At 44.3% G+C, this 26018-nt stretch overlaps 1 protein-coding gene across 1 annotated transcript in view; it reads left to right on the forward strand.

The window, feature by feature from the left end:
- The first annotated feature begins 214 nt into the window (after positions 1 to 214).
- LOC135212922 (putative peptidyl-prolyl cis-trans isomerase dodo) overlaps positions 215 to 26018 on the forward strand; it is a 50043-nt gene continuing 24239 nt past the window's right edge. Inside the window, exons 1-2 of the mRNA XM_064246663.1 lie at positions 215 to 381; positions 19362 to 19577. Of these exons, the coding sequence (XP_064102733.1) occupies positions 327 to 381; positions 19362 to 19577 (271 nt within the window). The 5' untranslated portion in view covers positions 215 to 326. The remainder of the gene's footprint in view (positions 382 to 19361; positions 19578 to 26018) is intronic.

Here is a 26018-nt window from a genome sequence, read left to right on the forward strand (position 1 = left end):
GTCTTGTACAATACAAAAACAGTCATTTGTGTGTATGAAAAAAGATTGTTGACATTATGTAGATATTATAAATTTATGTAAACATAATACTAGCCAATACAAGTGTCTAATTGATTTTTCGTAGCATAAAAATGTAGATTCTGGTCTCTTTAAAGAGAAACAATTCTAGCGCGGCGGCGCCTGGGCAGGCATGGTAGCGCGTGACAGACCACCGCACAGAGTGAGATCTCTCCTTTGATCTGGTTCTTCTTCGAAATCGAAAGGTCGCAGCCGTTCCGGGTGAAACTCTGCCAGGAAGTTCTCTATAGCTACTTCGAAAGCCAGTCATGAGTGATACTGAATTACCATCGGGATGGGAAAAACGCGTCAGCCGGTCTACCGGTATGCGAAAATGCCCGTTGTGGTGCATGTCTTGAGTCATAATACGGCCCTGTGGCCTTCTACCTACCTAGTAGTATATTAGTATCTATAGGTACTACTACTACTACTATGTGTCTTAGGCCCGTGGGGAATAGCTGGCCTGGGAGAATAGTAGTTTTTTTTTTTATTCTTTTTATTATGGGAGAATAGTAGTGGTACCTAATGCGTGTCGTAGCCGACCCTTAATCCATTAGTAGGTACCTAATGCCCAGACCGAGTTCTGTCGTGAAATGCCAGCTCCATTTTCAATCTTGTTGATCAAAGAATACGTACCTAAGAAGTTACTAGTTATTACGCTTCATATTTTTTGTCTTTTTTTAGTGAATTTGGCTTTGCATCTTCCCTTGTGGTTGCAACCACACTTGAGTTGTGGTGGCGTCTAAATGACCTTTGGAATCAAACCTTTGAGGGAAAAATGTCTAGTAATTTTATATAGATAGAATTATTAATCTTACATTTTTATCTTTAATTTTTTAGGATATCATAAATGGTAACTTTTAATTCCATTAAACATTTCATTTCGATTTTACCGTTTTAAACATTGATCATCAGAGTATCTGTTTTAAACTCATTATTTACCTATATCATTCCCATTGAACTCATTTATATTTCCATTTCTATTCATTATCACCATAGCCCTGAAGGACTCTATGGGTCCCAGTGCTTGACTTTATGCCAAAATCACGTCTTCCATTCCATTGGAGGATTTCTTTCCAGCAACCACCCGAGTGCCTGGCTGGAATCCAGGCCGAAGCTGATGGTGGGTGGTGTTTGGGCCTTAGGCTATAGGTGGGTAGCCTACTGCCTATACTAGCTAGTGTAAGGGTAGGTAGGCTATAGTACTGAATGGCCGGCCTCTACTCTAGGGCGATCACCTTCTTGAAAAAGTACTTTTAACACCTCCTGTAACCTAGAATAGACATTATTCAAAAGCGCCTCAGCGGCGTGGTTGGTATGGTAGCTATTAACGTTCCACCTCGGTGGTCGCGGGTTCGATTCCATTGAGGAGTGAGAGATGCGTATTTCTGGTGATAGAAGTTCACTCTCGATGTGGTTCGGAAGTCACGTAAAGCTGTTGGTCCTGTTGCTGAATAACCACTTGTTCCATGCAACGTAAAAGCACCATACAAACAAAAGGCATTTATTCAAGAGCCAGCGTCCATCGAAGCAACATCTCGAGACGTCTACTTTCCCCTTGAAGTAAGTTTTAAGGCTTAGGGTTAAATACCGAATCGCCGGCCTCTACCATAGCGTGACCATCTTCCCAGAAATAGGACATTATGGCCTTGATTTGTGACTTTGGAGAAAAAACTGACTTCGAGAGGAAAGTTGAGGTCTCGAAGGGTTGCTTCGACGGACGCTGGCTCTTGACTAACGTCTATCTCGGCTTACAGGACGTGTCAAGATACTTTTATGGGAAGGTGGTCGTGCTACGGTAGAGGCCTGCCATTCGGTGTTTTACCCAAGTGTCTGGCTGCCTAAAACAATAGTGACATCAAAGGGTATAGGCTACCCTAGTTCGAGATGTCTCTTGTACAGTTTGCGAGACTACTGAATTTTGTAAGCAGATTGTTTCCAGTAGGGGGTTGTTCCGTCACGCATTGCATTGTAGGCATTCCTTTAGGTTCTGTAATGCCACTCTTTGCAACCCCTTTTATTTCTCTTATTGTACCATAATACTCTTTCATCTTTCTATACACCCTCCTAACTATTGTTTTATTGAAGTGTCTGCACGCAACTCCAGGAGGTGCACCTAAACAAACAACACTATAGCTATGCACCTCTCATTTTCTGTTGAAACTTCGGCGGTAAGAATAGGCAAACGAGACTATACACGCCTCCCGCTGGGATGTGCTCATAGACAAACGAGACTACTATATGCTCTGCCTATTTTCTATTGAAACTTCAGTTGTGAGAATAGGCTAACGAAGCTATATGCACTTCCGGCATTAGAGCTCAACAATGTTGCCACGCCACTAAGATCGTCTTCCCCTACTTTCCCTTACGCACCACATGTGATAGAAGTTCAATTTTGACACAGTTCAGAAGTCACGTAAACCACTGGTTCCATGCAACATGAAAAAAAAAAAAAAAAAAAGTCATGTAAGGCCGTTGGTCCTGTTGCTGAATATCCACTGTTTCCATGCAACTTAAAAACACCAAACAAACAACCCAGATGTAATGACAGGATAAATGGAAATTAAGTATTACATTTTAGCTACGATTCCTATTAAAAATAAGCATTCATGTGAAGATCAGGTGAAGATAATGAAGATAATGGAAATCCAAAGAATAACAAGGAAATGAAAGAAAACGAGAAATTTCACTTTTATATACGTGAAGGTTAATGATTCGGATATGACTCTACAACATTGGCGGGATCTCAGGAAAGGGAGGTGCTTGTAGTAACATTAGACTACGTATAGGCAGCTCCAGGAGGTGTGAATAGACACACCTGGCTATATGCAGTGCCAGGAGATGTGAATAGAGAACAGCATTCTATACGCACCGCCCCACCACTGCAAATAGTGTACAGGATGCTATTAACAGCACCGGGCAGGTGTTGCGAATAGCGATGTCGTCTAACGGCAGGACCGGCGGGTGCAAATAGTCTCTGCCTTGTTTTATAGGTAGTGCAACTGAAAGGTTTTCCTGTGACATCTGTACAGCATTATTATTGTCAATTTCCATTTCAGCATTGAATGCCCTCATAAGTCCCTGCACTTGGCCATTGTCCTATATTTATATCCCATTCCATTGAAACAGATAGGTATTTCTATTTTGCTCATAACTTTCCTGTGTAGAATACGCATAGGCCAGGACAGGGCAGTTGTTTTGGAAACATCACAGATGTACGCTGATCCCCGTAGTAGTGGACATTACTTAGGTTCTTTGCCGTGCCCTTTCAGACCCTAGCTGCAACCTCTCATGCCTTTTACTGTAGCTCCATTTATATTCTCTTCCTCTTACTTTTCTCCGCCCTCTCTTAACAATTTGTTTCATAGTGCAACTGTGAGGTTTTCCCTGTTACCCCTTTCTAACTTTTTTACTCTCAATTTCCCTTTCAGTGCTAGATGACCTTTATGGGGCCCAGTGCTTGGCCTTTTGACCAAACTTCTATATTCCAACATGGGCTGAACTACATCTTGAATTATTTTCATGGCAGTGGTCGCTATATCATCTCCATTAAGGGTCATGCATCCCTTCCTCTACTTCATCCCCAAGCTAAGGCCGGCCACTCACGTCAGATGGGATTTGTCATGCCCGATCGAAATGGGCGGGGTTTAAGCCAGTTTGAGTGTGATTGAGGTGTTTTTTAGTCAAGTCGGATCTGATCAAGCCCGGCATTCAAGCCGGATCGACAAACCTGACAGTTGAAGTTTGAATGAGCAACTCATGGTCCAACACGACAGTCATACAGTATTGGTTTTTCAGATTAAGTCGTTCAGAACTGATAGTTTGACCATGAGTGGTGTCTTCGATGGGGCTTGATGAACTAGGAGGTTCATTTACCAAGAAACAGCACAGAAGAGGACGTCGTTCAACGTGTCAGACTTTCGATAGATAAAGAGTTCTTGACGGGGTTTTTCGAGATTTATAAGTCATAGCAATGTCTGTGGAATATAAAAAATAAAGAATATTCTGACAAACACAAAAAAAATGTAGCTTATCAATCGATATTTGAGAAATTAAAGAAAAAGTGTCCTGATGCGACAAAAGAAATAGTGAACAAGAAGATAAATAATAAATATAAGACCTTCATATAGGAAAGAATTTAGGAGAGTAGAGACCTGATATATTTACATATTTTCTTATTTCTTTACATACTGAATTTTGTAAAATTTTATATAATTGCAATTTACCTTACGGAGTGTAAACAAAATTAAATTACTTAAAACTTTCATTCACCACAGTGATGTTGGATATTGAAGGCTGTAGCGTTTCTAGATCTTGGAGTAACGACACGGTTTCAAAGTACCAAATTATATATATATATATATATATATATATATATATATATATATATATATATATATATATATATTATATATATATATATAATGTTTAATAGTAATGTATATTATACAATATGTAAAGTAATCTCTTAAAACAAACAAACAATTGGTGCCTTGCTCAGGACGTTTAATCAGTTATATTTCAAAGTAAAAGAAAATAAGAAAATAAACAAAATAAGGATGTATGCTAAAAAGCTCCTAAATGATATAAGATTTAAAGGAGAACTGGAGACAATGTAATAGTAAAATCATAATGGGAGGTAGTGAAACCTCCCTCATGCCCTTATAATTTTCTTGTAGGTACTTGGTGTTGATTGCAAAATAGTGCAGTGTAATGACTTGTTACACAAAGATTTATTACCTTTTCACTTTTGTAATTTCCTACACTAATTTTATACACTACAAATTTGTTTTTTATATTTGTAGTAGAAGGGTTAATTATTTTGAGTTTCTAAAATCTAGTTTATTTTTTATCAAAGATACAACGAAGTAAACATGAATTTTATTTATCTTTATTATGTAGTCTTTGCGGAGTGTTATCCAAATAGCTTAACATGTCTCCAGCATGACTCTTCCAAGGTCTTTGGGCGATATGGCAAATTTTACATCTTGGTGAGAGCAATCAGTTTCTATGAAGCGTAATGTGGCACTTGGCCTTTCATAGGGTGTTGTGGATTTTGTTATGCATGTGTCCTTTTGCATGACCGTTACAATCTTTCTAGAAAATTTAATGTTACCTCGTTTATCCGTTCGTAACCATAACAATCCCTGGGAGCTACCTGTATATCCTTTAAAAGCAATAAATGTGAGATTTTCTTTCTTCAACAACCAAGATTTTCTTTCTTCAACAACCAATCATTGACCCAATATTCTTTTTTGTGGCTTTTTTTTATTGTTATATTGGCTGCAACAGCACAGTCTGAGCATATATGGTTCATTATCAGATATTCTCTCTGCCACGTCTGAACTGTGTGGCTGCCAACTTGAGACTGACTACTTTGTTCAGACTGGACAGTAACGTGAGTTTGCAGTAATTTTTTTGGAGTCTCCTCCCACTCAGTTCTCATCGTATGACCAGATCGACCCTGAGTTTAGACGGGTCAGTTTCCTTAATGTACTTTTACTGATATTTCTGTTGAAAGAATCTTCTGCAAAACCTTTATCTTATTCGTCCCTTACTCTGTCCCACCATCCAATTCTTTGCCTCCCTCTCGACCGTTTGCCCCCAACAAGTTATACTAAAATTAGATAAAAATTTACCTTAATTCTACACAATACAAACCTTTGTTCTTAACATCAGGATAAGCTTGTGAATATGAGATGGAATGGTCATTAGTAACTGACTCTTTTAACAGTTGACGGGTAGGGGGAAACCCTGTCCACCTGTTGGCCTGCATTCCACTTTGCTTTCAGCTGTTATCAGATGCAGACATCTTTTTCTTCAGCTCCTGCACTTACCCTTGATGTTACTTAGTTCATGCTCTGTGGTTTATTTTGTATTTTCGGGGTTTTCTCTGTGTAATAGATTTGTTGTGGTTAATTTGAAATGGTTCATACCCAAGAATCAAATAAGCCATTCTCTTTTTGCTAAGGAACCCTCAGCATCAGGCAGGTTGATAAACCCTGTAAGCAGTTCCCTTCAAGTATCAAAGCTGACACGCATAGTACACAGTTTACTTATTTCAGAAAACATTTCTGCAGTAGGGAGGATTCAAGTTCATAGTGCCAAGAGTGGCCAAGACGACCTTGCTTGTATTGTCAGAGTGTAGTACGTACTCTGTTGGTGACCTTGCTTGTATCATCAGAGCGTAGTACTCTGTTGGTGACACCGAAGGGTGTCTTCTACACCTTTCTTTCACTTGCTGTTTTGACTCCCAAGGTAACTCATTTGAGGTTTTGTTACACTAGGAGGGAGTCTTCCACTGCTGTACACTGGATGGAAGGAAGACCTTGCTGCTAACCTGACGTTGTTCCTAAACAAATACAAACCTTTGGTCTTTACACAGGGATTTAGCTTGCAAACATGGGCTGGAATGGCAGTTTAACTTTCAAACAAGATTGTTAACTACTGACTGACGGGAGGGGGGGGAGCTCTGACTGTCATTTGCTTGCTTTCTTTGTTGTTGTTTGGAATGTTTGCTGTATTATATGTTTTCATAATGCACAGCCCTAATTTACAACTGCCAGTGGAGAGGAGACCTGTAACTCAAGGCCACTGCCCAGGGATGAACTATTGAGGTTGACCCTTATAACCTTTCTCTAATGCCTCATAACCAAACTAGCCCTTTTTCATATTGCTGGATCTGTCCTTCTGAACAGTGGGTAAAGTTTGCTGGGAAGAAGCAAGAGAAGAAGGCTTCTTCAATGTCATGGGAGTGCAATATTCCACCGGTGACACTAAACTCCCACCTGCCCTGCTGTTACCACTCCCAAGGAAGTGGTTTCCCCTTTGCTGACTCCTGCTGCTTCATCAATAGGGAGCTGCTGGGGGAGACTAGTCTGGTTCCTCTCCAGCAGTTTCTTTTGAGGTACCTACTATGAGATTCAGGGCTTCTGTAACACGGTTTTTTGGCAATAACTTTTTATCTATGCATTTCATAGATATAACGCTTATTCAGAATACACATTATATCTACACATAAATTTTGACTGTATTCTGCATTACGTAGGTTGAATAAATTTGGTACTTATAATGTAAAAGTGACTTATTTTTTAAGACAGGCCAACTTACTCAGAGATAAGGTTTCGAACACACTCGTTACGTAACTTATGACAGCATTTCTTCCCTCTTTCTCGATGGATGATTGGCTATATGTAACAAAGGCTATACCTCTAGCAACAATGACAAAAAATTTAAATACAAGCAAACCAGTACCTTTATGAACTCTGAATCCTCTCCACTGATAATTGTCATAATGAACAAACCAACAAAATATGTTAATAAATACAAAAACACTTCGATTATTAGTCTAACTCCCAAAATAAGTTTCCAAAGATATTACAGTCTACTTTATAGGTCACAATCAGATTGACAAGATGTAGGGAATAGTTGGTAATTTTCAAAGTCATAGTAGATTTGATAACTGCTGTATCCAATGTCAAGCGATTTTTATTTATCGGCTATCTACCTATTTACTAAAAAAAAAAAAAATAGACGATACCATATTTTGGCTTCAAACCTTCACCAATAATTATCATCAGAATGATGACTTCATGAGGCTCCACCTACTTTGGCCTCGTTATAATTCAGGATAACAATGAAGGCTATCATGGACATTGTTGTATTGGAAAATCTAACTTCTGGCTATAAAAACTCATTTCTCGAGTAGTTGTAAGAAGTGCTAAATGATCCTCACGGATCCCAGCAGTTGGCCTAAATGTTTAATTCATGTATATTGCTGCTATTACTAATTTTGCGGCACTAGTGCTACAGTAGTATTAATACGCTAGCACAGATACCCCACCCACATTTATGTATCATTCCGCCATTCATAAAGTCTTTATATCCAACATGGTCGTACAGAGTAAAGAAGAAGAAAAAGAATTAATAGCGGATGATCCGTTGGTCTGCTGGAGATTTTAGCACATATATGCTTGTATTTACTTTGGATAAAAATCTTATTTTTATTGTAGTGTCTTACCGAACAATTATACAGCCGTGATTTCCACGAGCGGCAGGATACTAAATTCAAATTTAGCGCGTAGGCGTCGCCAACACTGGTGGTGATGACGTCATCTCCCTCCACTCGCGGGAGAACCAGGTACAACTACCCAGGTGAATCCAATTTCTTTTCCTGCCGGCGTCCGGTGAACATCGGTGGTCGGTGCGGTTGGATGACTTTGCTTCGCTTTTTTCTTGTGGATTTGATCTTCGGAATTGGTGAAGTACTCTTTTTTTGGTGTTGTTGTTATTTTGCTTATTATTTAGGCGTTGCCATGTTGGATTCTAGTCCGTCGGGAGTTAGGTTTTGCATCTCAGGATGTAAAACTAGATTATCCAAGTGAGAGTATGATTCTCACACTAAATGTGTTAAGTGTAGGGGACAGGTTTGTTCAGCAGATCGAACATGTAACGAGTGTAGTGATTGGACTGATTCTCAATGGAAGTTTTTTAGTTCATACTCGGAGAAATTAGCTAAAGACAAAATTAGAAAAGCAGCGCTTAGGGAAAGTAGACTTAGCTCTGCTTCGTCTTGCGATGCATCTGTTCCTTCTGTTTCTCCTCAAATTGTTATGTCTCCTTTAACTACACCTCCTATTCCTCCTACTAATCCCACTTCTCCGGCTTCCCGTGTAGTTTCTTCCGACACCATTGCCAGTCTGGAATCGAGGTTAGATCAGAAATTTTCGGTACTAGCGAATACGGTTTTGCAACTTGGTAATTCAGTTAAGACGTTTTTGGAGAAAGCGGCTTCAGGTAAGAGTGTAGTTGAGGGTGCGTCTGTCTGTCCTGACACGTCTCCTAGACAAAGGTCACTGTCCAGCTCCCCCGCACCGGGGAGAAGACATACCGGAAGTCCAAGGGAGTCGATCGGGATTTGCCCAGAGACAGGCGCCTCTTTTGTTGAGCCTGTTGCGCCTCAACAGGGCTCGGTTAAGCGTTGGAAAGGTGTTGCGGTCAGACGCCTTTCGAATGATTCAAGCGATTCGTCTCCGGTCGCGCGGCGCTCTTGGCGAGATTCGCCCGTTTCGCGTCCCTTAAAGAGGCGTTCAGGCGCTGATTCTTCGCCTCCTCCAGTCAAGCGGTATAAGGAGCCTGAGAGTAGGGTTGTGCCTCGGGCGTTAGCGGCTCATTCGTCGCCTCAATCTGTGCCTTTTTCGGCTCCATCTACTAGTAGAGATTGTGGTTTTAGCGCTGTAGCTAGCAGTTCTAAGGGTGTTTCTTCTTTCTCGTCTGTTACGCCTGATGCGCCTGTTTCGCCTCGAATTTCGGCGGCTCCGAGCGAGGCGCAAGTAGTTTTTCCGCCTCCTGCTGAACATTTAGGCTCTTCCAAGCCTACGTTAACTGTTTTTGATTCGTCTCTGGCGCCTTTGCGCAAGCAGTTAGAGATGTTAACCAACTGGATAAATGAGTCCAAGGGTGGTTCGAAACCTTCAGATCCGGTTGTAGTTCCGTCTACTTCTTCGGCGGTATCGGAGAATGAAGAAGAAGTAGAGGAGGAGGATTCACATCACCTCTCGTGTTATTCACGTCTCCTTAGATTTCTTCTGGTATCTTATCCAGATTATTTTGAGAAAGCGGCTCCGCGCTCCCCAACTTCGACTTTTTTGATGAGGAGGAAAACTTCAGACCCTCTCCTCCCAAAACTTGTTCTATCTAAAGCGGTTAGACATTCGTTGAAAGAGACGCGGAGAAATGGATGTCTAAGAAAAAGAGACTTAGGGAAGGCTGTTTTTGCTTACCTCCCTCTAAGTTGCTTCGTAAGAGGTATAGGTTTTATGTAACTGGGGAAGCTCCTTCTCTGGGAGTTTCTGCCTCCTACCATGGGAATACCTTCTCCAGGTTTAATCGACTCCTCTAGAATGATCTGCTTTCGCCGCAGCGAAAGTTTTCTTTACAGCGCCTGAGTTGGACCACGTTGTAAAGAATCAATTTAAACTTTTGGAAGTCTTTAGCTTCCTTGATTGGACTATTGGCGCTTTAGCGGCCAAGATCGAAGACTGTCCTTCTCTTTCTCAGGAGTTAGCAGAGGATTGGATTGGTGTTCTGCCCTGTGCGGGACAAATCCATTAGGGATGGATGTGATGAGTTAGCTTCGCTCATCGCCTTTGGTACCCTTAAGAAAAGGCAACTTTGGTGCTCCTTTGCTTCTAAAAAGGGTTACTTCCCAACAAAGAAAGGCTGCTCTCTTGTTTGCTCCTTTGTGAAAGATAACCTCTTTCCAGACGATGTAGTGTTGTCAATTTCGTCTGCGCTAGATAAGAAATCTACTTAGGATTTACTGGCACAGTCTACTAAGAGACCTAAAGCTCCTTTGGAGACTGTTCCTTCGGTTTCTCCTCTGGCCCAAGCGCCTTTTCGAGGGAGAAACCCAACCCAAGCGCTTCTTTCGGCCGAAGTCGAATTTTGCGACCTCAGTCTAAGGCCTCGGCCAAGGTTAACAAACCTTCCAAATGAAAGCTCGGTTCTTCATGCACCAGTGGGAGCCAGGCTGGCTCTGTTTTGGGAGGAATGGGAAAACAGAGGAAGCAAAGAACCCTGGGGTAGTGCAGTACTCAAGTTCGGCTATCGTATTCCTCTCGTTTCACCTCCCTCGCTCTCACCTGTGCCAATTCCATTCCAGGCATACTCTCCGGGCTCAGCCAAATTTCTGGCGCTAGCCGCAGAAGTGGAAGCGCTTGTTCTCAAAGAAGCAATAGAACAGATAGAAGGGAATTTTCCTCCAGGCTTTTACAATCGCCTTTTTGTAGTTCCCAAGTCATCAGGGGGCTGGAGGCCGGTTTTGGATGTGAGCGCCCTGAACTTGCATGTCCAGAAAACAAAATTTCATATGGAGACCACTCGGTCGGTTCTGGAGTCCATCAGACAGGGGGATTGGATGGTCTCTCTGGACATGCAAGACGCTTATTTTCACATTCCGATACATTTCGCGAATCTCGGAAGTACCTGAGGTTCATGTTCGAAAGGCAAGGTGTTTCAGTTTCGGGCGCTTTGCTTTGGACTAGCGACCGCTCCTCAAGTTTTCACCAGGGTTCTATCCCCGATAGGAAGCTGGCTGCACATATTAGGAGTAAGAATCTCCCTCTATCTGGACGATTGGCTTCTCCGGTCGGAATCAGAGAGTCGGTGCATGAATGACCTTGGAACAACTCTGGATCTTGCCAGAAAGTTAGGAATTCTGGTCAACAAACAGAAGTCACAGTTGGTTCCATCTCAGAGCATCCTTTATTTGGGGATGATTCTGGATGCTCAAGTTTTTCGGGCTTTTCTGTCCCCGAAGAGGGTTCAAGGCTGTCTGGAGACAGTTCAGGAGTTCTTGGACAAAAAGGTAAGTTCTGCCAATCAGTGGATGAGGCTCCTGGGCAAATTGACGTCAGTGGAGAAATTTGGTGACGTTGGGAAGACTGCACATGAGACCTCTGCAGTTTTTCCTGAGAGCCTCTTGGTGCAGGAAGACACAACCAGACTCGATTACCTTTCCTGTCACAGATCAAATAAAAGAGGACCTAAGGTGGTGGCTCTCTCGAGCAAGGTTGGAAGAAGGGTTAGATTTACGACCCATCCTCCCGAACCTACAGTTCTTTTCCGACGCATCGGACACAGGTTGGGGAGCCCTGCTGGGAAATCAACGGACTTCAGGAGCTTGGTCGGAGAAGGAGAAGAAGTTCCCCATAAATGTAAAGGAACTTTTAGCAATTTTCCTGGGGCTTAGACAGTTTCGGAGCTTAGTAGAAGGTCGGGTAGTGGCAGTGCATTCCGACAACTCCACGGCTCTCTCGTACGTGCGGAAACAGGGGGGGACTCAGTCTTTCTCTCTATACGAAGTAGCCAAGGATCTCCTCCTGTGGTCAAACGAAGCGAAGGTTCAGCTAGTCCCGAGATTTGTTCCGGGAAAGATGAACGTCCTGGCGGACGAGTTAAGTCGTCAACAGCAAGTGTTACCTCTGGAGTGGACTTTGGACAACAAGATTTGTCAGAAACTTTGGCGCCTTGGGGACGACCGTCAATAGACCTGTTCGCGACATCAAGGAACAACCGTCTTCCTCTCTTTTGTTCTCCAGTTCCAGATCCTCTAGCTTGGTCGGTGGACGCAATGCTGTTGGATTGGTCGGGTCTGGAAGCTTATGCATTCCCTCCATTCGGTCTAATAAGAGAGGTGCTGAACAAGTTCATGTCGCACAGCAATGTAACACTAACGTTAATCGCTCCCTTTTGGCCCAGGAAAGAGTGGTTCCCGGACCTTCTCCAGTTGTTAGTAGACTTCCCCAGACTTCTTCCTCCAGAGAAGTGGCTTCTCAAACAACTCACTTCAAGAGGTTCCACCAAAACTTGTCCGCTCTAGCTCTGACAGGGTTCAGACTGTCCGGAATCTTGTCAGGGCGAAAGGGTTTTCAAGAAGAGCTGCAGAAGCTATCGCTCGTTGTAGGAGAGAGTCTTCTAACAAACTCTATCAAGGGAAGTGGAGAATCTTCAGAGAGTGGTGTAGAAGTGCTAAAGTCTCTACTTCTGCGACCTCTAACAGAAATAGCAGATTTTCTTCTATTTCTTAGGAACTCTAAGAAACTGGCTCCCTCGACGATCAGAGGATATAGAGCCATGCTCTCTTCGGTTTTTCGACATCGAGGTTTGGATATTTCCTCCAATTCAGATCTGTCGGACCTCATTAGGTCTTTCGAAACCACTAAGCTCCCGCAGGATACAGTGGCTTGGAACTTAGATGTGGTGCTTAAGTTCCTCATGGGCCACGTTTTGAGCCTTTGAAGTCGGCTTCACTCAGGAACTTGACTAAGAAGGCACTTTTTCTTATTGCACTAGCTTCTGCTAAGTGTGTCAGCGAATTGCACGCTATAGACAAAAGAGTCTGTTTCTCTCAAGGCAATGCTGTATTTTCGGTATCTTTGACCTTTCTAGCCAAAAATGAGAATCCTTCTAATCTTGGCCGAGGAGTTTTGTGGTAAGGAACTTATCTGATTTGGTTGGACATGAGGAGGAAGAAAGGCTCTTATGTCCAGTCAGGGCTATAAGCAGTATCTGTTTGCCACTAAGGGTATTAGAGGACAATCTTCTAAGCTCTGACCTCGGTTCAAAATCCCTCTCGTCCTCTCTCTAAGAATTCTATATCGTTCTTTATTAGAGAGCTTATCAGGGAAGCTCACTCGCAGTCCGAGAACAACAATCTTTCCTCCTTCTGAGAGTTAAAGCTCACGAGGTTAGAGCAGTGGCAACTTCTTTAGCATTCAGAAAGAATTTATCTTTAGCTTCAATTCTTCAGAGCACGTTCTGGAGATCGAATTCGGTTTTTGCGAGTCATTATCTCAAAGAGATAGAAACGGTTTTCGAGAATTGTAAACGTTTAGGTCCGGTGGCGGTTTCTGGCATGGTGTTGGGAGAAACGGCACAGGGGTCGTCACCTCTATGCTAACTTTTCACCTGATAGGTTGTCGAGTTCAAGGGAAGCTGGGGGTACTGAGTACCTGGGATACTCACCAGTCTGTTAGGTCAGATTTTACAATGGTTGGGTATATATGTTTTTAAATCTGGTGTTGGTGACAAATGTTTTGTATGATTGAATTTCTGGTCTTAGCCCAGGGCAAGGGCAATCTTTGTTGTTACTATCCTCCGTCAGTCAGCCTTGACTCGCTTGAACTACGGAAGGATTCCACTCCTGTAGAGGCTAACTTTGGTCAAATTCCAATTCCTCTACAATAGTAAGAAGAGCACCGACCAGAGGCAGTAACAGTCTGCTGTAGCTCTCTTACAAGGTAAGGTACAACAGACACCTTGAGTGTTTTATGGTATTGTAATAAATGTAACCATTTAGAAATATAGTGGTCCACTGAATCCCACCTTCCCATAAAGTGTAATCAGCTGTATAATTGTTTGGTAAGACACTTACAATAAAAATGAAATTTTCATTATTAAAATGAAGTTTTATTGTATACTTACCGAACAATTATGATTATACCCACCCTCCTCCCCTTAGGTGGATGGACGGGCAGAAAGAATTGGATTCACCTGGGCAGTTGTACCTGGTTCTCCCGCGAGTGGAGGGAGATTGACGTCATCACCACCAGTGTTGGCGATGCCTACGCGCTAAATTTGAATTTAGTATCCTGCCGCTCGTGGAAATCACGGCTGTATAATTGTTCGGTAAGTATACAATAAAACTTCATTTTAATAATGAAAATTTCATTTTAACAAAAATAGTTATATAATGACTGTTTACATACAATCTCTCTCTTTCTCTCTCTCTCTTGGTGGCATAGTGAATAGTTAATGGAAATGTTCAAAATCCTGAATGACATTACAAGTATAATCACGTTACGCTAAATACAAATCAGACCATAACATTGGATTTAAACTAGAAACTGAATAATTACCTATTCAGGCTATAGTAAGTATGGCCACGGGCTTTCTCTTGACTGTATAAAGTTGCAAGTCGTAAGGCAAATGCAGTTTTGCAACCACAGGGAGAATTCCAAATCCTGTTAGCCATTCTTGACTACTATGGGTTTCAGAGCCGATGGAATAAGGTGAATGGGTTTCTGTCTGGTGGATGGGTGGGGCAACATTTCGTAAAACGATGTTTACCTTGCTTACGTAATGAATGTTTTTCGACTTGGCTCGCAATCATTGGCCATGGCGTTGGCTAGATCATTTTTACTCTATGAAAATTAAAACTATCGGGTTTAGGTTATTGATAATGCTGACAAAATTTGTGTGTAGTTGTAAAATATACATATGTCAACTTTCAGCTACATCCGATGCTTTGATAAGGAGCAAAATCCAAAAATCCATGTTACATAGGCCATGAATTTCATAGTAGGTGATATGCTAGTCCTGGCAAGCTCTCTTATCTCGGTTGCTCTAGGATTAGGACAGAGATCGACTTCTTGACTTTTGTCATGACTTGGGAGTCCAATTTCACATTGTTTGTTGTTTGTTCAAACAAACAAACAATTTCACACCCAGCAAGACTTCCCCTCGGATACATTTATCAGCAGATTCAGAGATGCAGTGCAAATGTTCCTGTCTTGGTAGGAACAACTGGCTCAGCAGTGGTAATTCATTCTCTGTCACCTGTCTGGAGAAGCTGGTCCCTAATGGTTTGCTTCACCTTCTCTCCCAGCAGTGGAGAATGAAGGAGTTTTAGTCTCTGGCAAGGGATCCTCCATTCTTTCTAATTCCTCTCTTGGAGGAAGTAAGGAAAGACTTTGCTTGGTGGCTAGACAACAGGAACCTCTTAGTAGGAGATGCTTCTGTTCTCAGATGCATCAAGTGAGGGATGGGGCACGCACCTGTAGGAGTTGCTGATTTCAGGTGTTTGGAACCAGAACAACAAACCCCTCCTCATGAATATCCTGGAACTCAAGGCAGCCTTCACCAAGGTAATGAAAGTAAACTCATTACAGGCAGCCCCCTGGTTACTGGTATTTCAGATTTATGTTGCTTGTTCAATGCATTCATAACTGGGTTTTACCCTCCGTAGGGTTTATAGTGTCTGGTTGTTGGTGGTTTAGTCTAAGTGTCGAGACCGCGTCATAAAATGCAAACATAATGAATATGCATCTTTTCCTTGGCTCTTTCAAAAAGTTATCCTTTATTTTGTGTCTCCAATAATACTGTATGTAGTCTTATATTACTGTTATATTATAAAATACAACCAAACTAGTCAAGTTTTGGTTTGGAAAAATCAGCTGAGAACAGAGGTAAGACTATTTCCACCGTATTTAACACAATTCAGTGTGATTTTCTTGCTTCTATTTAGCATAAATTAATTTCTAGAAAATTTATTTATATGGGACAAGGTTATTTTTCTTTATATGAAGTGTTTTTAAGTTGAAATATGACTGTATACCCTTAAACGCCGACTGGACCTACGATACATCGACTACAAAAAGTTTTTTTTTAAATATTCGCGGAAAAATAGTTATAGGTCTAGTTTACGAAAAATTTTAAGTCACGCACCTTGAGGGATGCTGGGAGTTCACGGATCAAGCTGTTGTTTTGTTTACAAGCGTTACCCAGGCACGCATGTGCGAATTTCTTTCTTCTCGCACTAAAAAGCATCAGCGACACATTTTCATATAAATCACGATAAGTGCCAAAATTTAAACCTTCGGTCAACTTTGACTCGACCAAAACGGTCAAAAAACGCAATTGTAAGCTAAAACTCTTACATTCTAGTAATATTCAATCATTTACCTTCATTTTGCAACAAATTGGAAGTCTCTAGCACAATATTTCAATTTATGGTGAATTTTTGAAAAAACTTTTTCCTTACTTCCGCGCGGTAACTGCTGAAAATCTCAGAAATTCTTTTGTCAGTTTGTCGTAATGCTTGCACTGTTTTATATTATCCGTTAAATAAAGTTTTATATATGAAAATGTGTGCAATTTCATGTAGAATACAAAAAAAAAAACGACCCATGGTTGTAGCTTTTATCAGTTTTGAAATATTTTCATATAAATCACTATAAGTGCCAAAATTTCAACCTTCGGTCAAATTTGACTCCACCGAAATGGTCGAAAAACGCAATTGTAAGCTAAAACTCTTACATTCTAGTAATATTAAATCATTTACCTTCATTTTGCAAAAAATTGGAAAACTAGCACAATATTTTGATTTATGGTGAATTTTTGAAAAGCACTTTCCTTACGTCTGCTCGCAGTAACTTTGCCGAAAATCTCAGAAATTCTTGTCAGTTTGTCGTAATGTTTGCACCGTTTTATATTAGTAGTTACATAAAGTTTTATATATGAAAATGTGTGCAATTTCATGTAGAATAAAAAAAAAATAACTCATGGTTGTAGCTTTTATTAGTTTTGAAGTATTTTCATATAAATCATGATAAATAGAAAAAATTTGACCTTTGGTCAACTTTAACTCGACCGAAATGGTCGAAAAACACAATTGTAAGCTAAAACTCTTACAGTCTATTAATATTCAATCAATTACCTTCATTTTGCAACAAACAGGAAGTCTCTAGCACAATATTTCAACTTATGGTGAATTTTTGTATAAAACTATTTTTTACGTCCGCACGTTACGGATTCATGCATCATTTTGTGATAATATTTTCATTGTGTTGATCGTTTACAATTTGTTATATACCAAAATCATCGCAATTCAGTGTACAATATAACAAAAAAAAATTACCTCATTAGCTTTAACTGTTTTGCTCACAGCGCGATTTGTATACAATTATACGTATATGAACTTTTTTCGCGCTGTCATATATTCCAATATTTATATATGATAATGATATTTTTTTTTCATTTCTGAACTTCAGGCAATGACAAAAAGAAGGAGCCAAAAATGAACTCTTAATCAAGAGTGCTGTGATTTTTGAAGAAAAACTTTTTCTCTGCTTTGGCGCTAACTCCCGAACGCCGCTGGCATATGAGAGACACTTTGGGAAATAGCGGCTCAACGTTTAAGAGTTAAATACATCTTGTTGTGAATACATTTAGTTATTTTTTTGTTAATAGATGGCTCCATTTTCTGGGTATTGGTTATCAGTGGCTAGGCCTAATCTCCGAGAGACCCTCATGAAATGCAAACATAACAAAGTTAAATGTTTTCCTTGGCTCTTTTAAAGTTATACTTTACTTCACTATTTACAATAATACTGTATGTAGTCTCATATTACTATAGTATATTATAAAATACAAACAAACCAATCATGCTTTGGTTTGGAAAAATCAGCCGAGAGCGGAGGTAAGATTATTTCACCGTATTTGACTCAAATCTGTTTAGCGTATATTAATCTCTAAAAACTCGCTTTATGTGGGATAAGGATATTTTTCGTTATATGAAGTGTTTTTAAGTTTAAATGTAACTTAAATATGTCTTGTGAACTAGATTGTTATATTTTTTTGTTAATAAATGGTGTCACGAACATGTTTTTCATGTAAAAAATTAACAGATTCCGTTCGCTATTTTCATCCTATTATATAATAATACGAGATTTACATATTTATCTTTTATCAGCATGAAAACAACAGTAAAATTTGTTCTTTCATGGCTAGTATTTTATATTAAGATACCTTTTTCTCTACTATTATTTGCAGTCAAGTTTCATCTACGTTGCTAATGCACGATAATTTATAGTCATTAGCAGTGTGAACTTGTTTTTTTTTTTTTTTTTTTTTCAGCTACAACTGCAGCTTGAATTTAACAGTACTATAGTTTTTGCCAATATTTTCACCATAGCAAATAAAGGTATAATGAAAAAATATTCAAGTCCTTGTCTACTTAGGCAAGCAAAACATTGTTATTAACTTTATATCAGATTCGGTTTGATTGTTGTAGCAAAACAGCATTTATCGTTCAGTTGCTTATGGCTGTAGTGTTTAAGCAATGTTATATCGTTACTAACGATACTTTTATCATTCTCTTTTTTTTTTTATTTATTTAACTAGAAGATATGATAAAAAAAGGAGATGGGGGAAATGTTAGCAGTCTGAAAAAATGTGACTCATACTAGGGCATGATTTACCAGTAATTTCATCGAATCTGACATTAAAAATTTGTAGAACCACCATGCAGACCATAGTAAATGATTAGGCAAATGAAAATCCACATTTTCATTAAAGATTTGTTTACACATTATGGCAAAATATCTGGCCATGACACTGTCTAAGGCATTGTTAACCACTCCATGGCACCAGAAGGTGAATTGTGGCACCTGTAGACTTTTGAATTTTGGTGAGCGTCAGATCCCCAGGAACAGAACCCCTGTCATTAACCAGGGACTGCTTGTACTTTATGCCCAAAAGTCTAGTAGTTGCAGCATTGCCATATGTTCAGGCTAGAGGTTTGGGATACCCTCCTCTGCTCTGCAGACCAGAAAAGGGTTTCAAAGAGTACCCATAGTCCTCCCACCAATGGGTAAGTCTCCATCGTAAAGAACGGAGGTTTGTATTTGTGTATGAACAAATATAAAATTTTAAAATAAAATGAACTGTATTTTTCCTAATATACAAATCTCAAGTTCTTTTTTTTAACAGCCCACTTCAACTTCACCTAACTGGTACCAACAGGTAGGTGGGGCTTCCCACTACAAGGTTGTTAACAACCTTGTCTGAAAGTTAAATGACCATTCCAGCTCTAATTTGCAAGCTAAATCCTATGTAAAAAAAAAATGCAGTTATTTCAAAAATTTTTTTTTTTTTTTTTCATAGTGTGATGTGTACAATGACATAATTTAGTGTACTGGATATATTGGAGAACTAATTCAAAGTATAATGTTAAATTTCAGGTCAGACATATTACCTAAATATCTACTCCAAGGAGAGCCAGTGGGATGCCCCTACAGAACCAGCTAAGCCATCTGGAGGAGGAAGCAGCACTGGAGGGCCTGACAGAGTCCAGTGTTCTCATCTGCTGGTGAAACACAAAGGGTCAAGGAGGCCATCATCATGGCGGGAAGAAAATATCACAATCTCAAAGGAGGAAGCCATTTCTCTTCTGGAAGGTTAGGATTCCACCAGTTTTCAGTTGATTTACACTTTTTATCTCTATCTCTCTACACACACATACACAGACTCTTCAAAAATGAGTGAAGTGGCATCTCTGTCAGAGGGAAGCGAAGCAGAGGGGCTCCCAAGTTCTGAGCGAACGCTGCTCCTGCCAGACTTCCAGGCCAGAAGCAGGGCTGACAGCTGAAGAGCCTGTAAAGAAACACATGACATGCTCTCTCCCCCCAGGAAAGAAGATTTCTATCCTGAGAGAGGGAAAAAGAATCATATTTATGTGAGGATGGAGCGAAAGACAGGAGTGAGCTATACCGAGTCGTACAAACCGTGTCCCTCTCCCACCAAAATGACAGAAAGAGAGACAATCACGACTGGCTCTGCCAGCAGAAGGAAAGATCGCAATTGTGCGCCATAAAAATTTGTTTGTTCATATACGAAACAAACCTTCGGTCTTAACATTAGGATAAATACTCGGCGCCAGCTGGAAACCGGTAAAGTTTAAAAAAATTGTGTACGCAAGGGACTATTGGCATCTGTGCTTGGTCACGAGACATGTGGAGCCACCCACATACCCCTCTTTAACTCGTGACACTGTCAGTTATTTTCTTACCGCCTTTAAGAGAGGACATGCTTTACTTCCGTCCTGTTGAAGCCGGTTTAGTTTGCCCCGTTGTTTTGAATTTGTTGTTTGGAATGCCCGGGCATGTGAACATGAAGCCTTCTCATGCTTTGAGACTTCCTGGATGTCACAAGAAGCAGATAAACGCCCAGATATTTTCTTCGTCGATTTTGACATCGAGGTACTCATCGTGTAGTAAGCCATAGGTGCAGGAATTCATAAGGTACAGTTAATTTGTTGCCTGTGCTTTGGATTTTCACATATTCATATGGATTGCCTGTAAATCCAAAGCTTGGATGTATCAGGTTGTGCTTTGGGAGGTAATTATGACTAATTGTGCTCCTTTCCCTGTGGGGAGAGGTGTGCATCGCCATCTTGTTTTTGTTCCAGATACGTTGGCAGAGATGATACAGGTGTGTGGTTGGCGTTAGGCCTATCAGGAGTACCAACCCAAGAAGGACAGTTGGTGTGCTATATGATGTTGCGCTGCCATCCAGGGTCCCACGTGGTGGGTGTCCCTTTTATCCTGATACGCACTGAATGGCGGTCGGATGCGTCAACATCTGTAGAGAAGCAGATAGTGCAACTCAGCAGCCTTTAGAGTCAGGTTGCTATGCCTACGAGAATAACAACAACAGCCTTCCACTTGTTGAGTGCTGGCTTCACATTCGAGATGCTCAGTGACGTCATAAACATGGCGTCTGCCATGACTTCACTTCACAGCAGCGGCCTACATGGAGACATGCTTCCATTTTTGCTTCGAGGTACAAGAGTACTTTACAAACTATGCTTTCGGATTTGGAGATTTTTAAACGCACATTGTTTTTGAGAGAAATTACAAGTGTTAGGAGATATAACAGTCACATAGTGGAAAAGACCCCAGTCTTTCCTCTGTATCCTTCCACTTAGGTGACTGGCTTTGACGCCAGTGCGTTCTCCTGCCAATCCTGGAAGAATATGGAGGGATCCTGCAGAGTGCTCTCTGTAGGATTCAGTGTCGGGGGACTGCGTTCCTGGAGGGACCTTCATGTCCAACCAGACATACGTCCATGTCGTTGAGGAAGGATCTTTATGGCCGTTCTGCCTCGATGATCTGCTGACAAATTTTTTTTTGTTCCGACACGGCATACAAACCTTCGGTCCTTTTACAATAGGAAGGTACTAGCGGCAGCTGGATAGGTCGTAAGCTTTCGAACAAGGGGTTCGGTAGTTAACTGCTTGTCCGACAGGCGCGCGCGCGCGACTGGGAGGTAAACAACCACTTTTGCTTTCGGCCTCACAGCGAGTGGACGTGTGTGTTCGACGCTCTCTGCCCGCTTCTCGTCGTTTGCTTTCTTGAGTATATGGTTGTGTTTGTGTATGAAAGAATTCATTGTAAGTACAATCATTTCTCTCTTTTCATATTAATTGAATTGCTATTGATTAATGATGGAATCTCCTCGCCTCGCTACCCCACGGAGACTATGCCCGGGTACCGAAGGGCGTAAATGCGGGAAGTTCCGCTCTTTCCCGGAGATAGACCCTCATATTTTGTGTGCTCGGTGTCGGGGGCGCGAATGCACCCGAGCCGAGCCTTGTGATGTTTGCAATAATTGGTCGGAGGCGCAGTGGACTTTGTATGAGGGCAGGAAGAAGCGAAGGCCTGCAAAGGAGTCGTCGGAAAGCTCTCCCGCGACTCCTTTGGTGACGGACACTTCGTCTTCTTTCCTGCCGCCCGCTCAACTTCCACGTCTCGCGCCTTCCCCTTCGGGGGGGGTTTCTAGGTCCTTCTCCTCTCCTGACTTGTCGAGTGTGGAGGAGGGCGCTAGATACCCTGACGTCGAGTTGTACTCTGGGTCCTCTATCCGTTCGTCTTCGCGCGAGCGGGTAGAGGATCCCCCTAATCACCCGACTTTTGCCTCCTCAGGTGCGGTTGCCGCGAAGGATGACCTCGGACAGGTGTGGGCATCGTTGGGACTGCAGGGTGTGCCGAGTGTCCAGGGGCTGCTCTACCATCTCGCTGGCTCCGTGGCGGTCACCCATGCGACGGTCACGACCACCACCACGACCCTTACAACACCCGGCTACGCTTCACCTCCTCACCTGGTGTACACCCAGCACGCGGTCTCTGTGACACCCACTACATCGGTGCAGGGGCCAGTCGCCGTAACTCGGGGGAGTGTGATGCCGCCACCTGGGTTTGCCGTGCTGCCGCGACCGGACTTCGTGTGCCCGAAGAGCTCGCCCCTGGACCTCCCACCGGTACCTAGGACGTCTGTGCCGCTGGTCCGCCCATCTGGACCGCCTACACAGTCTGCCGTACCTGCCCAGCTGCTGTCCACGGACGTGACGTTGACCACTGCTGCCGTTCCTGTACCTGCTCCTGCTGTCTCTTCTGCCGTTCCTGTGATGCCTGCACCTGCTGACGTTGTTCCTGTTCCTGGCGCCGCTGCTCCCGATGCTGATCTGTTCGGACAGGTGCGTCCGGGCCCTGTTGCTTCGGCAACAGCAGCCCCGGCTCCGCTCTGGATGGACAGATCTGAACGGTCGGTCCTGAGGAGGTTGACGAAGAAGAAGAAGAAGAGGAGGAAAGGTGTCGTCGTCGTCTTCATCGTCTTCTTCGTCGTCGTCGTCGTCTGCCGCCTCTTCCCCTTCTTCTTCTAAGGCTCCCCCGCCGAAGAAGAAGAAGGTCGCCTCCCCCCCCCCCTAAGAAGTCTCCTTCGGGAACTTCTAAGGGCCCGTCTCGCTCTGGTGAGACGGGGGGTTCTTCCGCTGGTCACCCTGCTCCTTCGGGGGCAGGACCCGTCTCTTCTTCCGCAAGGAAGAAGACTACGGGGAGGGCCAGAGGAGTGCCGGCTAACACCGGCACTTCCTCACCTGCTGTCAGTGGTTCGGCCACAGCAGCAGGGTCCGTCTCGGCCTCTCGTTCGGCGCTAGGTCCCCGGTTACCGAGTGTACGGTCGCCTAACAGCGGCCGTACAGCCAAGAACCAGACCTCTGAGTCCGCTCAGCGTCAGGTTCACGGCACGGAGCGGAAGACTGGTGAGCAGCCGCCTCACGCGACTCTCACCAGACCAGCTCTCGCTCTCGCGGCGAGCAGCTGGCCTACCCGCGGACGTGACGGTCCATGACCGTCCACGCCGGGCTGAGGCTGGGAAGAGGTCCCCCCGTTCGCCGGCACCAGCCACGGCTGGTACCAGCGAACTGACGCACCGTGAGGATACGCACCGATCTCACCGTGACAGTGGAGCTCGCCGGTCGCCTGACCGTCACTCTCACAGAGAGCGATCGGGTACGGCGGACCAAGCATCCCAGCTGTCCCCTTGACACACGAGACCGGGGCCGCTGTTCTCGGTCCAGCCGTTCTCCACAGCGTGACGGCTCGACTAGGTCTGCAGCTCGATCGCCACCGGCGGGTTGGCGATCGCCATGCAGTCCTTCCAATGCCCACGCTGGTTCTGCCAGCGAGCGAGGGAGGGAGCGTCAGGTCTGCCTCTCCCATACCTTCAACCTCCTCGGTTACACCGGGAGGGGCGAGGTATTGAGGAGTGATCGTGAGGGGTGCGCCCCTCAAGGATCCCACCCCCCACGTCGTTTCGTAACGTACCAGGCACGGTTCTCGGACCAGCCAGGTCGTACGCACAGGTGGTTGGAGGAGACCGAGAGGGGTCTGTCGCTGTTCCTCCCCTTGAGGGAGGAGGGTCTCGGGAGATGCTCCTGTTTGAGGGACTGGACGGTCCGACTCCGCAGGACGCAGTCACTCCTGAGATCCAGAGGAACTTTGCCGAGGTTATTGCGCTGATTCGTCAGCACAACGACCTCGGGGAAGGATCGCCGCTCCCACCATCCGAGCCCACGTCCCGGCTCGAGTCGTTCTGGGGCCCGAAGAGGGAACCCAGACCGACGGTGGGTTTGCCGCGTTCTGAGCTTGCGGACTCAGTGCTGACCAGTTGAATCGCTTGTCTCCGGACAAGACGGTTCGCTCAAGTCTGGCAGGTCGAGCAAGCTGCTTCCACCTCCTCTGCTGCGACAGCGGCGTTTTTACGTGCCATCTGAAGACCCGATGCCGCCCAAACAGGTGAACCCGGAGTTAGCCAGGCTGACTCCGGGTGTGTCTCTTGCAGCAGCTCCTGTCCGAGAACCTGTGGTTCTCGCAGCAAGAGGCACTCGGTCCTGGAATCTACCGCCATGGCAGCTTTCCAGGCCGTCTCCTGGCTAGATCTGTGGTCCCTCACAGTATCTAAGGTCGCAGCCAACTCCGGGGGAATTCTCCCGAAGATGACTCGGCCTTCAGGAGACTTTTGCCAGTCTGGAGGAAGAGCCATCTCCTTCCTTGCCCACCAGACGGTGAACCTGTGGGCCAACCTGGTTCTCCGACGAAGGGACGCTGTCCTTACTCGGGTTTCCAGGGCGGCCGGGCGTGAGGCGGCGTTGGGACTTCGCAACGGACCTTTACGGAGTTCCACGTCTCTTCCCAGGAGAGATGGTGGACGCTGCGGTGGACAGACGGCGCACTGACGACAGTGACCGTCTGGTTCACCAGGCAGTCTCGAAGGCTTCTGGGCAGCCTCGGACTGCGGCCAAGTCTAAGAGCTCGGCTAGCGCTTCCTCGGTGGCTAAGACGGTAGCTGCGTCGAAGCCCCGGGGAAAGACTCTGTCTTCTTCGACTTCTAGCAAGGGGAGCCGTAACCAGCCCTCCTCCCAGCCCTCCTCCTCCCGTGGAGGCTCTGGGAAGAAGTCGAAGAAAGGGGGAAACGCTAGGGACGGCGTTCCCCCTCACCTGCTGCCGGAAGTGGGGGGGTGCCTGGCCAGCCATTGGGCAACTTGGCAGCGCTACGGCGCCGAGACCTGGATTGTAGATGTCCTTCGGGAGGGATATCTATTACCCTTCGAATCTCGGCCACCCCTCACCTCCAACCCGGTCCAACAGCAGTCGTACGTTCCAGGGTCATCGAAGGACGTAGCATTGAGACAGGAGATCAAGACCATGCTGAGCAAGAGAGCTGTAGAAATCGTCACGGATCAGTCACCGGGCTTTTACAGTCGACTCTTCCTGGTGGAAAAGTCTACGGGAGGCTGGCGCCCGGTGATAGATCTCTCTCCCCTGAACCGGTTTGTTCGCCAGACCCGGTTCACGATGGAGACGGCACGCTCAGTGCTCGACTCCATCAGGGAGAACGATTTCATGCTTTCAGTGGACTTGAAGGATGCGTATTTCCAAATACCCATTCATCAGTCCTCCAGAAAGTACCTCCGCTTCATCCTCGACGGGACGGTGTACCAGTTCAGGGCACTTTGCTTCGGTCTATCAACCGCCCCACAGGTGTTCACGCGAGTGTTCACTCTGGTGTCTGCTTGGGCCCATTCGCACGGGAATACGTTCTGATGCGGTATCCTCGACGATTGGTTAGTCCTGGCGAGCTCCCGCTCGCAGTTGCTACAGGACAGGGATCGACTGCTCGAGTTCTGTCGCGATCTGGGGATCGTTGTGAACTTCGAAAAGTCCGATCTCGAGCCCAAGCAGAGGATGAAGTACCTGGGTATGCTGATCGACACGGTAGCAGGGCGAGTCTTCCCCGCAGACTCGCGGATCAGCAGATTCAGGGAGGCAGCCAACCAGTTCCTGTCTCGGCAGGAACAGGTAGCTCAGCGATGGCAAGTCGTGATCGGACACCTGTCGTCACTCCGAGAAGTTAGTCCCTCACGGGCGTCTTCACCTGCGGTCTCTTCAGTGGAGACTAAAGGAGAGTTGGTCACAGGCGACGGATCCCCCAAGCTTTCCAGTGTCACTGACACAGGAGGTGAGGCAGGACCTAGCCTGCGGTGGCTGGACGACAGGAAC

The sequence above is a fragment of the Macrobrachium nipponense genome, chromosome 42 (genome assembly GCF_015104395.2).
Source record: "Macrobrachium nipponense isolate FS-2020 chromosome 42, ASM1510439v2, whole genome shotgun sequence".
Taxonomy (NCBI): Eukaryota; Metazoa; Arthropoda; class Malacostraca; order Decapoda; family Palaemonidae; genus Macrobrachium; species Macrobrachium nipponense.